The sequence below is a fragment of the Tachypleus tridentatus genome, chromosome 11 (genome assembly GCF_004210375.1).
Source record: "Tachypleus tridentatus isolate NWPU-2018 chromosome 11, ASM421037v1, whole genome shotgun sequence".
NCBI classification, from domain to species: Eukaryota; Metazoa; Arthropoda; class Merostomata; order Xiphosura; family Limulidae; genus Tachypleus; species Tachypleus tridentatus.
In genome coordinates, this window is record NC_134835.1 from 87,971,267 (window position 1) to 87,988,289 (window position 17,023).

Below are 17,023 nucleotides of genomic sequence, written 5' to 3' on the forward strand. Positions count from 1 at the left end.
AGTTAAGCTATTTTCTGTTATATCACAAATATTTTTAATCAAATAAACCTCTTTTATTCAACGAAGACTAAATTTAGAAATCTGTCTGTCGTATGTACACGTAACTACATTGCAGGGTGTGGATGGATTCTTCGCCAATATTGGTACAAGAATTCATCAAGTCCATGCGGTGTTACATACAATTTTTTTTTAATTTCGCACAAAGTTACACGAGGGCTATCTGCGCTAGCCATCTCTAATTTAGCAGTGTAAGACAGTGTAATGGAAAGCAACCAGTCATTACCACCCACCGCCAACTCTTGAGTTGTTCTTTTACCAACGAATAGTTGGATTGACCATCACATTTTAACGCCCCCACGGCTGAAAGGGCAAGCATGTTTGGTGCGACAGGGATTCGAATTCGCGACCCTCAGTTTACGAGTCGAACGCCTTAACCTACCTGGCCATGCCGGGCTTTCATTTTTGCAGTTTTATGGACTTTTTTTGCGTTTTCACTATTACTTCACGCCATGCTGATGGATCTTTACCAAATTTGAAATGAAGATTTGTTGTATCCACGTGTAGTTACATTCAAACATGCAACTTCAAATTTTCTATTTTGCCGTTTTTATGGGCGTTTTTTTTTTGTTTTTGACAATGACATATAAGGGTTTGTTTTGTATGTAGGTTACATGAAGGGCTATCTGTGTTCTGCCCACCACGGGTACTGAAAATCGGTTTCTAGAGGTTAAGTCCAAAAGACATTCCGTTGTGCCACTAGGAGACTACATATAAGTGAAGCATGTAAGATAACTTTTAATTAATCACGAATTTACACAACTTCCGTCAAAAAAACGGGTACTGCAGGTTGTCAATTATTTTTTCAATTTTATACTTTATACAACATAAAAACCATTGTTGAATCATAGTGTCACCAAAACGCACTGGCTTTTTCATATATTAGAAGTTGTTAATCTAACAGATTTTTACCAATAATTATTCTATGAATACCTCACTAATTCATTTCATGGATGAACTTAATTTTGATTGGTTCACAAAGATACTTACTGACGTTTGACAGCCTCGACAGTACTTTTGTACCGTTTTGTTGGTTAAGCTTGTTTCTATGATAACAAACGTACACACACACGTCAACTAACCTACCTGTTCTCACTGCACAACCACCTCGTGAAACACAAATCTTCCATTCATCAATTTCATTATTTGTACAACTGCAATTTATGTTTCGTTTCATATTATATTACACTAAACAAATCTCCGTAGGTACAATAGTAAAAAATTGGGTCGCACAACCTTTCTTAAAAATTGCTATAAACATGTATCAATGTATTCATGCCTTATAAAAAGTATACCAAAAGTTATGTGTTTCTCACTTTTGTTCTTATGCCAATAGGTGTATTAATACAAGAAGCAAACGTTTAAGTGCAGCTTTAATACTACAAAATGTGCGAAACAAATATCTAAAACAAACGAAAAATTACTGTAAAATTATAGCTGTAATAAAAATTAATAAAACCCGTAAAAATACTTTAATGGTTAATTGAACCTTTAAAATAGAAAAGGTATATTTAAAAAAATTGTGTGTGTGCGTGCGTGTGTAACGGATTTTCTAATTGACAGGGCAAAAGAAACCTCTGCCTCAATTACTCCTGATGGATTATACTAGTACAATGTAATGCTATTTGGGATGAAAACGTTCTCAAGTAACCATACAGCGACGAGGAATCAATGTCTCAACAATCTGTCAGATGTTTGGATTTATGATGATGATATTGTGATTTACAGTGACGTCTGAGAAGAACATTTGTGTGTATTTCTTGGTGCTTGTGAGAGACCTAAGAAAACCAATCTCGCTGCAAATTTGGTAAGAAAGTGACTTTTGTACAGCCAAATTTGCCCACTTAGGTTATGTACAACAAATTTCTCCATTTCAAGCCCAAGTTGATTGCATTGTGAATTATCCAACTCCTAGAAACAACAAATTTTGAGATTTCTGGGAGTGGCTGGTTATTACAGGACGTTTTGTAAAAATTTTAATGGCATCACTGTACCATTAACAGACCTGTTAAAGAAAAATCACCAAATTAAGTGGTCTGAAACATGACAATCTGCTTTTTTAAAAAGTCAAATGTTTATTACGCACCTATCCTGTATTGATGGAACCTGATTTTGACAAGCCTTTCGCATTAGCTGGTCTTAAACATGCCAATTTGCTTTTGAAAAAAAATCAAATATTTATTGTACACCTACACTGTATTGATGGAACTGTTTTGATAAGCCTTTCGCATTAGCTGTTGATGCCAGCAATTGTGGTGCTGGACCATTCTATTACAATCAGACGACAGAGGTATTGAACATCCTGTTTGTTATTTTTTCTAAAAAAAATTAATTGTCATGAAAAGATCTATTCAATATTAGCTTTAGTGTTAGCTTTAGAACATTTCAATGTGTATGTATGTATCTGCATCACAACAACCTATTGTCATTTACACTGATCACAGCCCATTAACCGAATGAAAGGCAAAAACAAAAGGCTGTTAGAATGGAGTTTAACATTGCACGAGAATAACTGAAGATAGTCTATGTCAAAGGGAATTGACAACATCTGCGCTGATGCACGTTCAATGTAATTATACGATCATTACGTTATTTGTATTGATTGTGTTATATACTGTTATGATTACTGAAGTTTTATAATTCTTTAATAATGTGTTATGTTTAAGGTATTGGTATCAATGTATGCACATATACATCTTAGTTAAGATCACTTTGAACGCTCATGTTTTGTGTTAGATCCCACTGTTTTGGATTCCGTGGGTTTCAAGCCAGGCAGGTGGAGACAAACAACCATCGGCAGTAGACAGGATCGTCCCCACCATCTTTCCTCGTGTAGAGCTGAGGACTTATCTCAGCCTTCAGCGTACAGGTTCCACCCCTCTGAAGCCATCCCTTGCCATCACAAAAAGAACAAACTTAAAGGTATGTGTGCAGTATAAAGCGATAAGCAATGACTAGTATAATATAATAATTTAAAAAGTACAAGTTTTTGAAGAATGTAACTAGACATACACATTTCACATTCATGAGCGTGTTTTGCATTGTGGCACCTGAAAGTCAGTAAAACCTTGATTTCCTAGTCTAGACAGTGGAAAATCTATCCCAAATAGAGTATATTCCAAGTTTAAAAGCTGGTAGATCATTCTGTAGATGTTTTTGTGTCATTTTTAAATATGGAAAAGTTTGAAGAATTCCATTTTTCAAATTTAACATTTCAAGATAAATTAACTATTCAGACTGCTACACCTAGTTTGATTTTATAAACAGAATTATAACGTATAATTGAAATTTATTTTGTTACAAGTCATAAATACTCGGTACAATGATTGTGGAAGGGTCGAGTATTAGTTACCATAGTCGGCAAAGTATGAACAAATAAAACCCAGTCTGTGATACCAATAATTTATAAACACCAGACAGGTTTCGAGATGCTTAAAATTGCACGTGAAATAATACAGACCATATTTGTTGTCGTGACTTAGGCTTAACATTCTTTCACTGGAGGTATGACCGACTTGCAACCGGCCTGGGTGCTAACAGTATCACTCACAGTTCCGCTACTCTCGCTCATGGAACTGTCCTCATCACTAGAACTTGTCAGATCTGTGTCAAAAGTAACTGTTCTAGGTTCGTTCAGGGTAGGTTCGAATTGATATGGCGCTACTCGACACTATTCAGAACACAAAGTCAAAACAGATTCCGCCTCTGTTTCTCCGTATGCACTGGCCATGTTTATTTACATTCAACGCGCTGGCGTTAGCAATTTGTTTGGCAACTATTACGTCACAGTACCTTTCCCAGCGGCAAACGTGAAAACTAAAACGTTCGGATTGCCCCTCGGAAAGAGCTCTTTCTGCACCAAGTTCTACGTTTCATTTATTAGCACATATTTTTTATAAAAAATATGAACCTGCAAAATTAATCAGTATGAGTAGTTCTTTTGACTGCAAAGTTTTCTTTTTTTCGTAAAATTCACCTTTAATAATGATTGTAGCTTACACTGTTAAATTTGTATTGCGAAAGTCCCGCATATTCTCTAAAGTTGTAGGAGATTCTCGAGCGTAAAAATTAACAATGTACAATGTGTGTTTGTAAAATACCAGTGATTCCCAGTATCACTACAAACTGAACTTTCGAGAAGCTCGCCTTACAACTTATAAAAAGGTGTGTGTGTGTGTTTTTAGCAAAACCACTTCGGGCTATCTGCTGAGCCCACCGAGAAAAATTGAACCCCTGATTTTAGCGTTGTAAATCCGTAGACCCGCTGTACTAGCGGGGGACTTATAAAAAAGGTAGCCAACGCAACATGGAGAGACACTTTATATTACTCATCTGCGAATCCCCGTGGCACCAAACATGGACCAAATATATACGTATACATTTGGTATATTCATACCCAAAATAAAGTTTACTCGAACAAAATGTGTTGTAGTTTTCTTACAGACTACCGTAAACATAAGAGTGCTACAGTTCAAGATACATGCTATAAAATAATTAAAAGCTCATATATATATATATTACGGTACATGAATATCATATTTTTTATTTACCTATTTATTGACAAAACTTTGTGTAGATTTCTGACATAAGTTCAACGGACGACTAATAACACTTTTACAATACTTCTCTTTATGGTTCACTTTCTGTTACTATTTTGCAATGGCGAGCTTCATATTCAAACCATAGACGACATAAATGTCATTATGTCTTTATTTACCAAAAGGAATAAAAATTAAAAAAGCATCTCAGTATTAGGTTATAATTTATAAATACAAAACTACTCACAGTAATGGTAAACTCAGCTTATTTTCATTCGCCACATTCGTACTTGTTTCAATTCTTGTTTCAAACTAGCTAACAATGAAAGCCTTCCGGCAATGATGATTTAACTTCAGGCAACAATGCTTTAACTCATTCAAAATAATTCACGTGGGATGCAAGTTTATGAATATTATTTTAATTACTTGGGATGTATTAACATTAAACAGTATTATATAGAATTTTTGTGAAACATTCTGTTTATGTGCATTTACAAAAGTGGTTGATCATATATTTTATAATATCACTGCTTGAGCTATATTAATGCACAGATGTGGTGGTTAGTCTGTGCTGCCACAGGTAAGAACAAGGTTTATTACGACTTTCAAAAGTAAGTGTTGCTGGACTGTCGTTATGAAAAACCGCTTATTTTACTTTTTTTTTTTTAGTAGAAATTGAAAATGTCTGCCTTTAGTGATACCTGAGCACCACCTATTAGTGCTGAACGATACAATTGGACAAACTTCTAAAATCAAACAGATGTCAAAATGTCTCGTGACTAACTGTGCCATGAAAAGGAAGTTAGAAAAACGGTCACATGGAAGTTACTTGCCTCAAATGTAAACAGTGGGGTGGTTCTTAAACTCTTAGAGAATAAACGGTGGTCAATGGTTAACTGGAAGCGTGTTGTGTGGCTTAAGGTTCTTTATAGATAAAGAGGAAAAGAAACTTCCATTTTCATTAAGAACAAATCTTATCTATTCAAAGATTCAAATACTGAACTATACAACTCAAGGAACCCATAAATGCGAAGTTTAAATAATTAAAACACTTTTTATGTAAGAAACTTCATGAGAGCATGCACGTCAAAACACTTCGGCTAAAGAAGTTCGTAGTTATAAACAAAACATACATATGTGAAATCCTGCACCAAACGTTCGATCTTGTCGAAGCCTCATTCTCAAGTCTTTAGATTTTATACATTTAAAACAGGAAATCTACTACATGTAATGAATGCACACAATCAAATACATAACTACCTCCCTGAAATACTCTAAAATTCCACTTGAGTTATATCATCGTTAACACTTTATTAACCAAGTTCGATACATTTCTTTTTTAAAAAAATTACATATTTTCAAAAACACCTACTAATAACAGCAGCAGCCGTTCACGCGTTTGGTGACAAAATCTTTAAAGAAAGAAAAATGTGAACAGTTTTAATAAAAGTAACTGGTCTTTATAATGATGTAAACGACTGAATTTTATTAACATGTGCTAGTAACAATGGAGACTTTTAAAATAATATAATTTAACATGACACACAACAACCTTTCGCAATTGATTATATGAAAATAAGTACTGCTTACACGCGCTAGTAAAAATTGAGTCTTTAAAATAACAATTTAATATGACACAACAACCTTTCGCAATTGTTTACATGAGAGTATTACTGAACTTCAATATGAAGCTAATTATTTAGAGATAAAACAACATAAGCTGTATTTTGATAAATTAATATTGTTTTATTTTATTTGTATTACATATTATGCAAGATTCAATGCACAAGGGAGCGTGATTCATGAAATGAGCTCTTACAAAGAAGTCCAATTAAACAAAATCTCTCACTTCGCTCAGTAACAAGATTAGTATAGTATTTTTTGTTCATCTATAACTTGTATTAGGAAATTCTTTTCTTTCACAAAGATGCAAATATTGTTCGTAATTATCAAGGAACTCTATGAACTAAACATTAAGGTTATTACAATTTTCAAGCACAATTTCACAATTTACTTTAAATTAACTTCGGATCGTAGTTAGGCTGAAACTGTTTTTTTGTACACAAGGTACTTGTAGTCTTTCTCTCTTTAATGAATACGCAGACTGGTGAACTGTTACTACAAGTTAGGTTAAAATATTGAAAAATACTTAACAGGTTTCTCCATCGTTAACCAGGATACGAGATGGAAATAAAAATCATAGAACATACCTATTTCCTCAAACACAGAAAAAAAAAAACTAGTTAAGCCAGAAAAACCCGCTAAAACCACAGTAAATCAATCTTTCTTGTTTTTGTTTTGTTTTTCAAATAAAACTGCTGTATCAGTACTCTATTGTTGTTTGAAATTTATCAAACATTACTACTTGATTTCTGAATAAAATATTAATATACTAACTCTAAGGGCTGTTCAGAAAAGATTTATTTGTTTCTTTGTGTTACTCACAAACCATCTGTGTTTAATCGTCCCTAATTTTATAGTAATGGAGAGAAGTCAACACCACCCCCTGCTATTCTTTTATCAATGAAAAGTGGTGACCGTCACTTTACAATGCTCCCAAACATGAAAGGGTGAACATCAACGGTAAGAGGGTTTGAACCCGCGATGCTCGGACTGCGAGTCGAGCGCCCTAACCACCAAGCCAGAAATAATTGATATTAATGTATCTATGGTACTAAATTAAACTCGGTATACTGAACTAGTATTAGGACAACAATAAAAACTGACTGCACAACATACTGCAAATCACCCTTCATACTGTTCAATGCCGATGGACACCACATATTGCTCATAATTATTATTTTAAGAATTTTGCTTTTGACAAACTTTCATTCCGAATAACTGAAAACATACATAAAGAGCACTAGCAGCAATTAGTTGTACTAACTGCAATATTAGTGGTATTTCAGCTTGCATTTTCTACGTAACGTGTACCTTTTAGATAGTCTATAGCCAATACTTCCGTAACAAGTAGTATGGTGGTGCAACCAACGGTGTCGTGGACCCACAAGTACGTTGGTGCATAAGCAGTTCAGTTTGTTTGTTTAGAATTAAGCACAAACTTACACAATGGACTATCTGTGATCTGCCCACCATGGGTATCGAAACCCAAATTCTCGCGGTACGAGTCCGATAGATTTCCAGCTCCATCAGTAATTCTATGGTTAATATTCATCCTCATCCTATAATATCAATAATCTGGATCTACTGTATTACTTCGAGTTTAGTCACAACTTAATAGTGATGATAATACGAGACAGTCTTAATACTGTGTTTATGTATTTGTATTAAGTTTATCGATTCTATTGGTCAGATATGATGCTGTTACTGGAGCTATTTCTAAAATGTGTGGTGTTAACAGATTGAAATGAAACATATTTGACCACGCCCACGGTCTTATAGATTAATTTACTCTAATCCTTCCTAAAATAATATAAATTGAGAGTAGGCTGCTACAAATCTTAGTGAATAATAAAATCGAATCGGTAATGCTCGCATCCTACGCTTGATAACACTGAAACACAAGCACGTAGCTAATAAAAAGGGCAGGGGGTCCCATACATTAATTTACTCTAATTCTGCCTAAACGAATTTCAAGTGCCGTGGCTATTGAAGATTCTTTCTTATTTGACAAGGAAAAGAAACACTAAGAATCTTATGTTTATAAATGAATAAAACTGACATTTGTATATAGTTTTATTAGCGGTATGTGTTCAACCGAAGTAATACGTCATTTTAAACTTGCATTTCTATTGATAGAACATGTAACCCTACAGACTGTTTTACATCACAAAGTACTTTATCACGGTGGTTCCCATAATCGACTCCAGTCTGAAGGGAGTCTCAGTACATATTGAAATATTCTTTCCTAAAACCTTCTTGACACCGAACAGAGCAATATTTTCTGCGAGCAGAATTTTATTTATTGCAGTAAATAATTTTAAACAACGTTGTTTATGCTTGAGATTTTTTCAAAGAAGAACTTGCAATGAAAAATAAGGTATCTCAAAAAGGTAATAATTCGGTTTTATTATCTTGTTACTCAGACTAAGAAATTGGGAACTCTTGTTTTATCATACAAACACATCGTGCTTAAACAAATAAACATGCCGTGATAAAGAAAAAGTATCAACTGGACTGTTATTTACCTACACTTATTCAACATGCTAAATTAAACATTTTTTTTTATCTTACCTTGACATATAAATGTGTCATAGTAAGACAGAAGGTTGGCTCGCTGGAGGACTCTGTACAACTGCAATTCCGATTCGTTCGTGGGTTGTGACGTCATCGCAACTGCAAGAAAACATTTCAAAAATTAAGAAAGTTTACCTTGGATTGCGGAATCATGATCAAACTAAGTAGGTTTGTTTCTTTTAAGGGCCCTTTAGCTCTTAAGCATGATGCTATTAAATACTGACAACAGCACACGCTTGGAAAGTTATTTTTCCAACTCAATTATATTTCAATATAAACATTTCTTACATATAGTTCGTTTTTCAGTTTTATTTTCGATATTCGTGATCACTATTTTAAATTATACTTTTTACTGGAAGTAATCATCCCACAAAATAAACAACATAAATATAAACATTTTCTTTCAAGATTCCAGACACAGATCAGACGTTGGAAATTTAATCAAAGATGAGAAAGAACGTAATAATGGATGTATTCTATAAGATATTGACGTAAAAAACATATGAAAGCCCAATCAAGATTTTAACGGATTTAGACAAAAACACTTTTTGTATATACACGTGTATACAAACAAACACACACACACATGTATAGAGTTGATCGAGTTATACTTGCAGGTTCAAATATTATTTAAAAACCCAATAATCATTGAAATGAATAAACAGACACAACAAAGCTTAACAAGTTAGACTTGCCTTATAACATAACTATTAGTGAACATTTTCCATCAATATTATATATGTTTTTATTCAATACTAAATTGTTGTTTTTGTTGTTGTTTTCCTGGATAAACCAGATGTACTTACTGGTTGAAGATCCTAAGTATATTGATCTGACGTGAATATTGTAATATGCTTGTTCCTTTCCATGTTTGTTTTACTTTTGCGCAAAGCTACACGAGGGCTATCTAAGTTAACAATATAAGGCTAATGGAAAGACAGCTAGTAATCACCACCCACCGCCAACTCCTGGGCTACTCTTTTACCAATGAACAGTGGGATTGACCGTAACATTAAAACGCACTTACGGTTGAAAAAGCGAGAATGTTTGGTGTGACAAGGATTTGAACCCGAGATCCTCAGATAGCGAGTCGAGCTCCCTAATCACATGGCTATGCTGAGCCACGTAATAAGCTTGAAATACGTTAACTGTAACATCAAGAAACTAATAAACAGGACAAGAATAATATTTTTAATGAATCATTAAAAAAAAAATACAGTTTAAAAATATATAGGTAGAACCTCAACAGGAAAATGCCCTATCAGCCCTTTCAGTCGTGGGGGCGTTATAATGTGTCGTTCAATCCCACTATTCGTTAATAAAAGAGTGGCCCAAGAGTTTGCAGTGGGTGGTGACGACTAGCCGCCTTCCCTCTAGTCTTACACTACTAAATTAGGGACGGCTAGCACAGATAGCCCTCGAGTAGCTTTGTGCAAAAATCAAAATCAAACAAAACAACAAACAAACTTCCAATCAGGAGTATCTGCCTTTCTCAGATGAATTAAAGAAAGGTCACATTTTGGGACTGTATTAAACCATGGTGGGATGGGCTGACCAACGGATTCTACAATGTCATCCAAGGACAGACCCAATTCATCCAATTGCGCCTGGATGCAAAGGCCAAAAGAAGCAATGGCAGATCGTCTGTTCTGATTAAATATGACCCACTGAGGAAGGAAAACACATCCCCAAGTGGGATACTTTGGCAAGGAACGAAGTTTCGAAGAATATAGTAAAGACAGTTGCAAACGGCAAAGGTGCAGAGAAGGTTCATGAGATTCTACATATAAGCTTTGATTGTTTGTTTTGTTTTGAATTTTACGCAAAGCTACACGAGGTCTATCTGCGTATAAGCTTTGAACTGGGGAGGTGTGGAAAGCCCCAGTGCAGAGTCAAAGTCCTTGATGATGAATGGGGTCCAGCATCTTTAAAGCCGAGGGTCTGGCAGAGCCATAGACCATTAATCCATAGTCGAGTTTCGATCGAATAAGAGCACGATATATCTAACATAGAACATCGATCTGCTCCCCAACTGGTGGTAGAGAGGACACGGAGGATGTTCAGTGCTCTTGTGCATTTGACCCGTAGCTGCTTTAAGTGTGGTATAAAGGTCAGCTTACGGTCAAAGATAAGCCCCAAGAACTTGGTCTCGGGGACCACTGACAGCAAAACTACACCGATACGAAGTTCAGGATCAGGATGAATACCCCGTTGGCAGCAAAAATGCATGGAAACGGTTTTAGAGAGAGAATGCAAAATGCCATACTTCCATGTTGTGTCATGTTGTCGTTTGAGAAAGGCCTTTCTGATTGATGTTTCAAGTCGAATTAGGTGGTTCGTGGTGGAGTGCTGTCGTCGGAACCCACACAGGGTGGGAGAAAGGAAGTTGTTTGATTCGAGGAACCAAACAAGACGAGCATTAACCATCCTCTCTAAGGTTTTACAGAGACAGCTCGTGAAAGCAATTGGACGGTAGTTTGGAGGAATCTTGGGATCTTTCCAAGGCTTAAAAAAAAGTAAGATAATAGCCTGGTGCCAGGCATTAGGAAAAACATTCTTCTACCAGATCCGGTTAAAAACAATTAGAAGAGTATCAAGAGAAGCAGTAAAGAGATAGCGCAGCATGTCATAGTGTACATCATCAGGTCCAACAGATGTACTGCCAGACCGATGAAAAGCCATTTTCAGTTCCACCAGTGTAAAGGGATCATTATAGTCAAAAAGACAGTCAGTTCGAAAGGAAAGAGATGAACGCTCTGCCTGAGTCTTAATGGCCAAGAAGGTGGAAGAACAAGCAGAAGTGCTAGATACCCGGCAAAAGTATGCACCTAGAGTATCGGCGATGCTTTGAACATCAGCTACCTCTTAGCCATCAGAGAGTAAGATCGAGAGGGGGACAGAATTGTAGTGCCCATTGACCTTTCGAACCCTGTCCCATATGACCTTGGAACTGGTGGTAGAATATATGCTTGTTGTGAACTTAATCCAAGATTCCTTTTGGGTTTGACTTCTTACCCACCTAGCATGTGCACGGGCCTGTTGGAAAGCGATGCAGTTTGAAAGTGTGGGATATCTATGGAAAGAATCCCAGGCCCGTTTTTGAGCCTTCCATGCCATGTAGCAGGCAGGATTCCACCACGGACGAGGATATCGTGGAAAGCGTGTCGAGGTTTTAGAAATACACCGAGCAGCTGTTTGTATAATACAGTCAGTTACTGCTGCCACAAAGTCGTCTGTTGATGGCTGACTGACGATGGCAGAATCAAGTTCTGCGAGAGCAGTGAAAGTGAACCAGTCTGCCTGATCCAGCTTCCACCGGGACACGCGGGTAGGGTGGCATCGACCACGGCCAGTCTCTCTCAAAAGTATAGGAAAACGATCACTGCCTATGGATTATTGTCAACCATCCATAAAAAAATGGGAGAATAATGAAGGGGAGCAAACCGAGAGATCAACAGTGGTAAAGGACTGACTAGGTGCGTCAAAATAAGTGGAAGAACCAGTACTGAAAAGAGAAAGATTGTGATCAGAGAGCATATGCTCTACAGAGCGATCCCTCCTATCAATAAAAGCACTTCCCCAGAGAAGATGATGTCCATTAAAGTCCCCCAGAATTAGAAAGGGAGATGGCAACTGTTCAACAGAAGCATCAAGGCCTGATTGATCATATGTCTCTCCAGGGGACAGGTAGAGAAAACAAACAGTGTCCCAAGGAAACACGGATAGCTACGTTGAGTGACAAAGACAGGGTGGGCACATGCTGATCAACCAACAGTGCCACTCCTCCATGTACTCGTTCATCACACAGCCTGTCATTTCTGTACAGAGAAAACTGCCGAAAGGTGACTGTATCAGCATGTTTCAGAAATGTTTCTTGTAAGAAAAGACATGCAGGATGGTAGGAAGCAATCAGTGTTTTGATGTCATCCAGATTAGAACATAAACCTCGACAGTTCCATTGTATCAAGGTGGCCATTTTTAATGACGAGTAGGCGAAGTGGCTGGAGAACCCTTCTGTTTACGACCACGTCTTTTTTCCTTACTGTCCTTATTCGGAGGAGGTCTATCGACCTCCATGGATCCTGCCCTGGGTCGATTGGGCAGGTCTTCGTTGTTGGAAGGGGATTCCAGTGACTGAAAACGCGAACGAATGATTGCTTTTCATCTTGGGGTGGGAGAAAAAGATGTATCTGAAGAAATGCCTGTATTTGAAACCAAAGAATGTGGATCTTGGGGTTTGTTGGAATGTATGGGAGGTACGGAGATGAATGTAGAAGTTGATTCATCAACCTTTTTAACCATGGAGGTAAAAAGGCTTTTCATTTGTTTTGAAAACGATTCTCTTGGAGGCACAGAGAGATCTGTCTGCACTCCCACTGTAGTTGTGGAACGAAGTGCAGCAGCATATGTCCGAGATGATGTGGCATTTTCCGAGCCCTAGGATAACTAATGTTATGAGTCGTTTTCAAATGCTGCACCTCTTTTTCCTCCAACCATTTTGGGCAAGAATGAAAGTAGGAAGGGTGAGAACCATTGCAGTTGACACAATGTTGGTCTATGTCACACTCATGAGCATCGTGGTCCTTGCCACCACAACGAGCACATGTCAGGGAACCACGACATGACGTCTTTGAGTGGCCGAACCTCTGACACTGGAAACATCGGAGAGGGTTTGGAATGTACGGCCGTACCCTGCAATTTAGATAACCTGCCTTGATGGTGGCAGGTGCACGTGGTGATGTAAATGTCAAAACGAGTGTAACTCCATCTTTTCGAGTGGAGATGCGCCTCACTGCAGAAACTCCTTGGGTGGAGAAACCAGCGAGAATCTCTGACTCGGGGACGTTCTTCAAATTCCTCTCAACAATAACTCCTCGTGATGAATTCAAGGTAGCATGAGGGGTAACCTCAATAGGTATATCCCCAATTGCCTTTGAATTCAAGAGGAGTTAACTGTGTTGGGATGTGGATGTTTCAACCAATATGTCTCCAGATCGAAGCTTCTTTACTGACTTTGGAGAGCCAGCAAGTCCCTCTAGTCCCTTCTGAATAAAAAAGGGGGACATTTGCCCTAAAGGTTTTTCTGAAAGAGAATGTAATATAAGAAAATGAGGTACGTGTGTTACAGATGTTGAAGATTGCTGCTCAGAATCTTCAAGACGTGGTCGCTTACCTATTGACTGTTTTTTCACTATTTTACTTAAGTTTTTTAGGAGGATCCATAGGAAAAAAATTTCGGTACCCACTGACCCCACTCACCATGGAGCCCTACGGACGCACTACAGTGTCATGCAATGGCAGCAACGCCAGGGTTTCGTGAGCACTATACCCAAACACCAGCATCAGATACAATGTCCACAACACCCGTTAAGAACTTCCAACACTGGTACTTGGTTGACTCTAGCCCAAGTGGACCAGCCGATTGACCCAAGGGGGGCCACCCAAAGGCCGCCCGTCTACAGGAATTCAAGGCCAAAGTGGTGTGTTAGGGTTAAACCCCTCAACCACCAGGACTCTCTCCTACCCTTCACGGGTCGCCACGCACGGCAAACACGTGGGTGGATGTTTAGACCCCAGAGGAGGTAACCAGAAATAACAGAACCTTCCCTGGGAGGTCCCCTCACCACGTACAGGAATCGACACCGAGGGGTTTTCAATATTTAAATTCATTTGTTTTTCAATACAATCACAACGACATAGTGTGTATTTATTCTTAAGTGTCTGGAAGTTTAAAAAAAATTCTTCCCGAGTAACAAAGCATTCATCCTTATAATATTTTAGTTTACACTTTTTTATGATAGTTCTTCAGTCTGCTTATCTATCTTTGTAAAGTTCTATTTGCAATAAAACCATGTCAAGGATTAGTTATATTTTATTAATGTCTTCTTTGGTGATATACAGTATATGTTTTACGTGTCACTGCGAATAACAACGAAAGGAGTTGGTGTATATTTCTTTGCGTACAGGAACGTACTAACCTGTGATTTAACGAGGAAACAAAACTGTCATTCAGGACTACAGTATATTGGTTTGAAGTTCTATCCTCTGTGGCTGAGTATGGTATGCAGTGGTAGCGTATGTAAATTAAAATATTATAAATTTAAATTTTAACAGTTTAGTTTAAAAACAAGGGTACAGCTTACACAATCTTCTTGAGATTGATTTTAAAACACTGTAGAAATTTTCAGTTAAGCTTTTGCTAAAAAATTAATTTATTAACACCATGTTAGTTACCAACTATTATTCCCAACAACCCTTTCTTCGTTCTCTTCTGCCTTATCGTAGTATTCCTAAATAGTTTCTATTTAAATATTTTAATTTCCGATTAAAGGGTATTGTTGCTTCTAAAACCACTCAGTGTTTGTGGAAAAGCGTGCTACCAACAGGAACTGGTTATCTTATAAACCATGTTGTTCCAAATGAAAAAGTTATTAAGTCACAGAAATCCTTACCAAAATAGTTAAAGTTTTAATTCCGTCTAACAACTACCAAACTGATTTTTAATAGAATTGCTCATTTGTCAACTATACCGTTGCTGAAACTGAGAAGATAATTTAATATTGGCAATATACCAGTAAAAACTAAATATTATTAAAATCTGTAAGCTATCTTAAATTGCTAACAGTTTGTATTCTTCCTACAGAGTACGTTTCCAATTACAACTATTTTATTCTTAGATCTCTCCAGTATTTACTAAACAATTATAGTGTCTGAAACTGACATTGGCAAATCGCGGGTAACGTTTCCCTTTCAATAGTAACTTTCAGTCCTTCTGAAAGCATTTTAATTTTTACATTCACTTTGTATTTATCTTTATTTCTCTTATAGCGTTTCCTATTACTAGTTCTTCAGGATATGAAACTATATTTGCAGTCGCTGACTATATCGGTTGGAGATTTTTCCGAGTTTCCGACATGTGAAAAACGCGCCAAACTTTAATTCACGTCGTAGGACACAACTAATGCGTTCCTGTTGACGTATGATTCGCGAGCACTAGAGAGGCACCAAAAAAGTTAATGTTGCTATTTCACGGTAGCGTAGTTCAACTGTACTATTGACGTTTGTTGAGTGGTCTTTGTCTGCACATAAAGTTGCCTTTCATGTTTTTTCTCGGATTAAGGCTGCCTATGTTTACACAGAACATATAAAAGTGATCAATAAAGAGTATCCACCACAAATGAGAGAAACATAATAGCTTAAGTAAAAAGCAGATGTAAAAAATAATGGATATAACAGGAGAAAAGTCAATATTAGATTCTTTAAGATTTTAAATAACATATTTCAATAAAAAATTGAAAGAAGCGAATAAAATCGACGAGACTACAGTGATATGTCGGCTGAATAATTTAACTAGATACTTTAGTTACGTGCCCACTGACAAAATATCCTAGCATTTCTGTCATATTAAGAAGTTCTAATGCATAAAACTTTCGCTTTCCAAAACTATTCAAACTATATAGCCACGACTAGCTGCTTAATGAGTTTCATACATGCATGAGCAATAGTAGCGTTTAATTTAGAGATCTTACCAATATATACTTTTAAACAATCTTTTCGTGCTCTTCTCACATGGAAAAAAGATCCTTTCTTCACAGCTCTCGAGTAAAATTGTGTTAGATAGTGCCTTTTAAATAACACTTACCAACACGAACTAAGATATCTCATACTCGTCATTTGTTACTGGAATTAATAGACTAAATCTAAAATAACAAAAGCAGGAAAGAGTTAGGAACCACGGATGAAAAATAGCAAAAGTAATTTAAATGACCTACATCCTAACAGTAGATCCTACTTATTATCATATCACTAAACCGAGACCGTCTGAGTAAAAACAAATAGTTTTTTTGTCTACTGTAGCACTGACTAAAAGATCAGAAATGTTTATTAATAGTCCATGCTTAATGGAAGCTATGTATCAGGTTAGTTATACAAACAGGCTAGCCACTTAGCTAACTTCAGAAATATGCATATATTCTTTTCTCAGTTATGGTATTTAATATTTTGCACTGCTACTCAACATTCTAGGTGGAATAAAAAGAAAGCTATATATATTTATTGGCGACTATGCATCGGCTGAATATGTAAATAAAATAAATATATTAACATATTTTTGGTGTGTGTGTGTGTGTGTATGTATATGTATACACATACACATCACTGCGAAGAAACGCAAATCTTGCAGTTAATAGCACCAGAGTTAAGGAATTTTTTTTTTAATTGTTCGACATAAT

General features: G+C 36.6%; 1 protein-coding gene across 6 annotated transcripts in view; it reads right to left on the bottom strand.

Annotated features, from left to right (window-relative positions):
• Window positions 1-17,023, bottom strand: part of LOC143232703 (NGFI-A-binding protein homolog) — a 248,833-nt gene that overhangs the window by 124,319 nt on the left and 107,491 nt on the right. For all 6 annotated transcript variants that reach the window (XM_076468450.1, XM_076468449.1, XM_076468448.1 and 3 more), the window contains one exon: window positions 8,790-8,891. In XM_076468450.1, coding sequence (XP_076324565.1) covers window positions 8,790-8,891 — 102 coding nt within the window. The remainder of the gene's footprint in view (window positions 1-8,789; window positions 8,892-17,023) is intronic.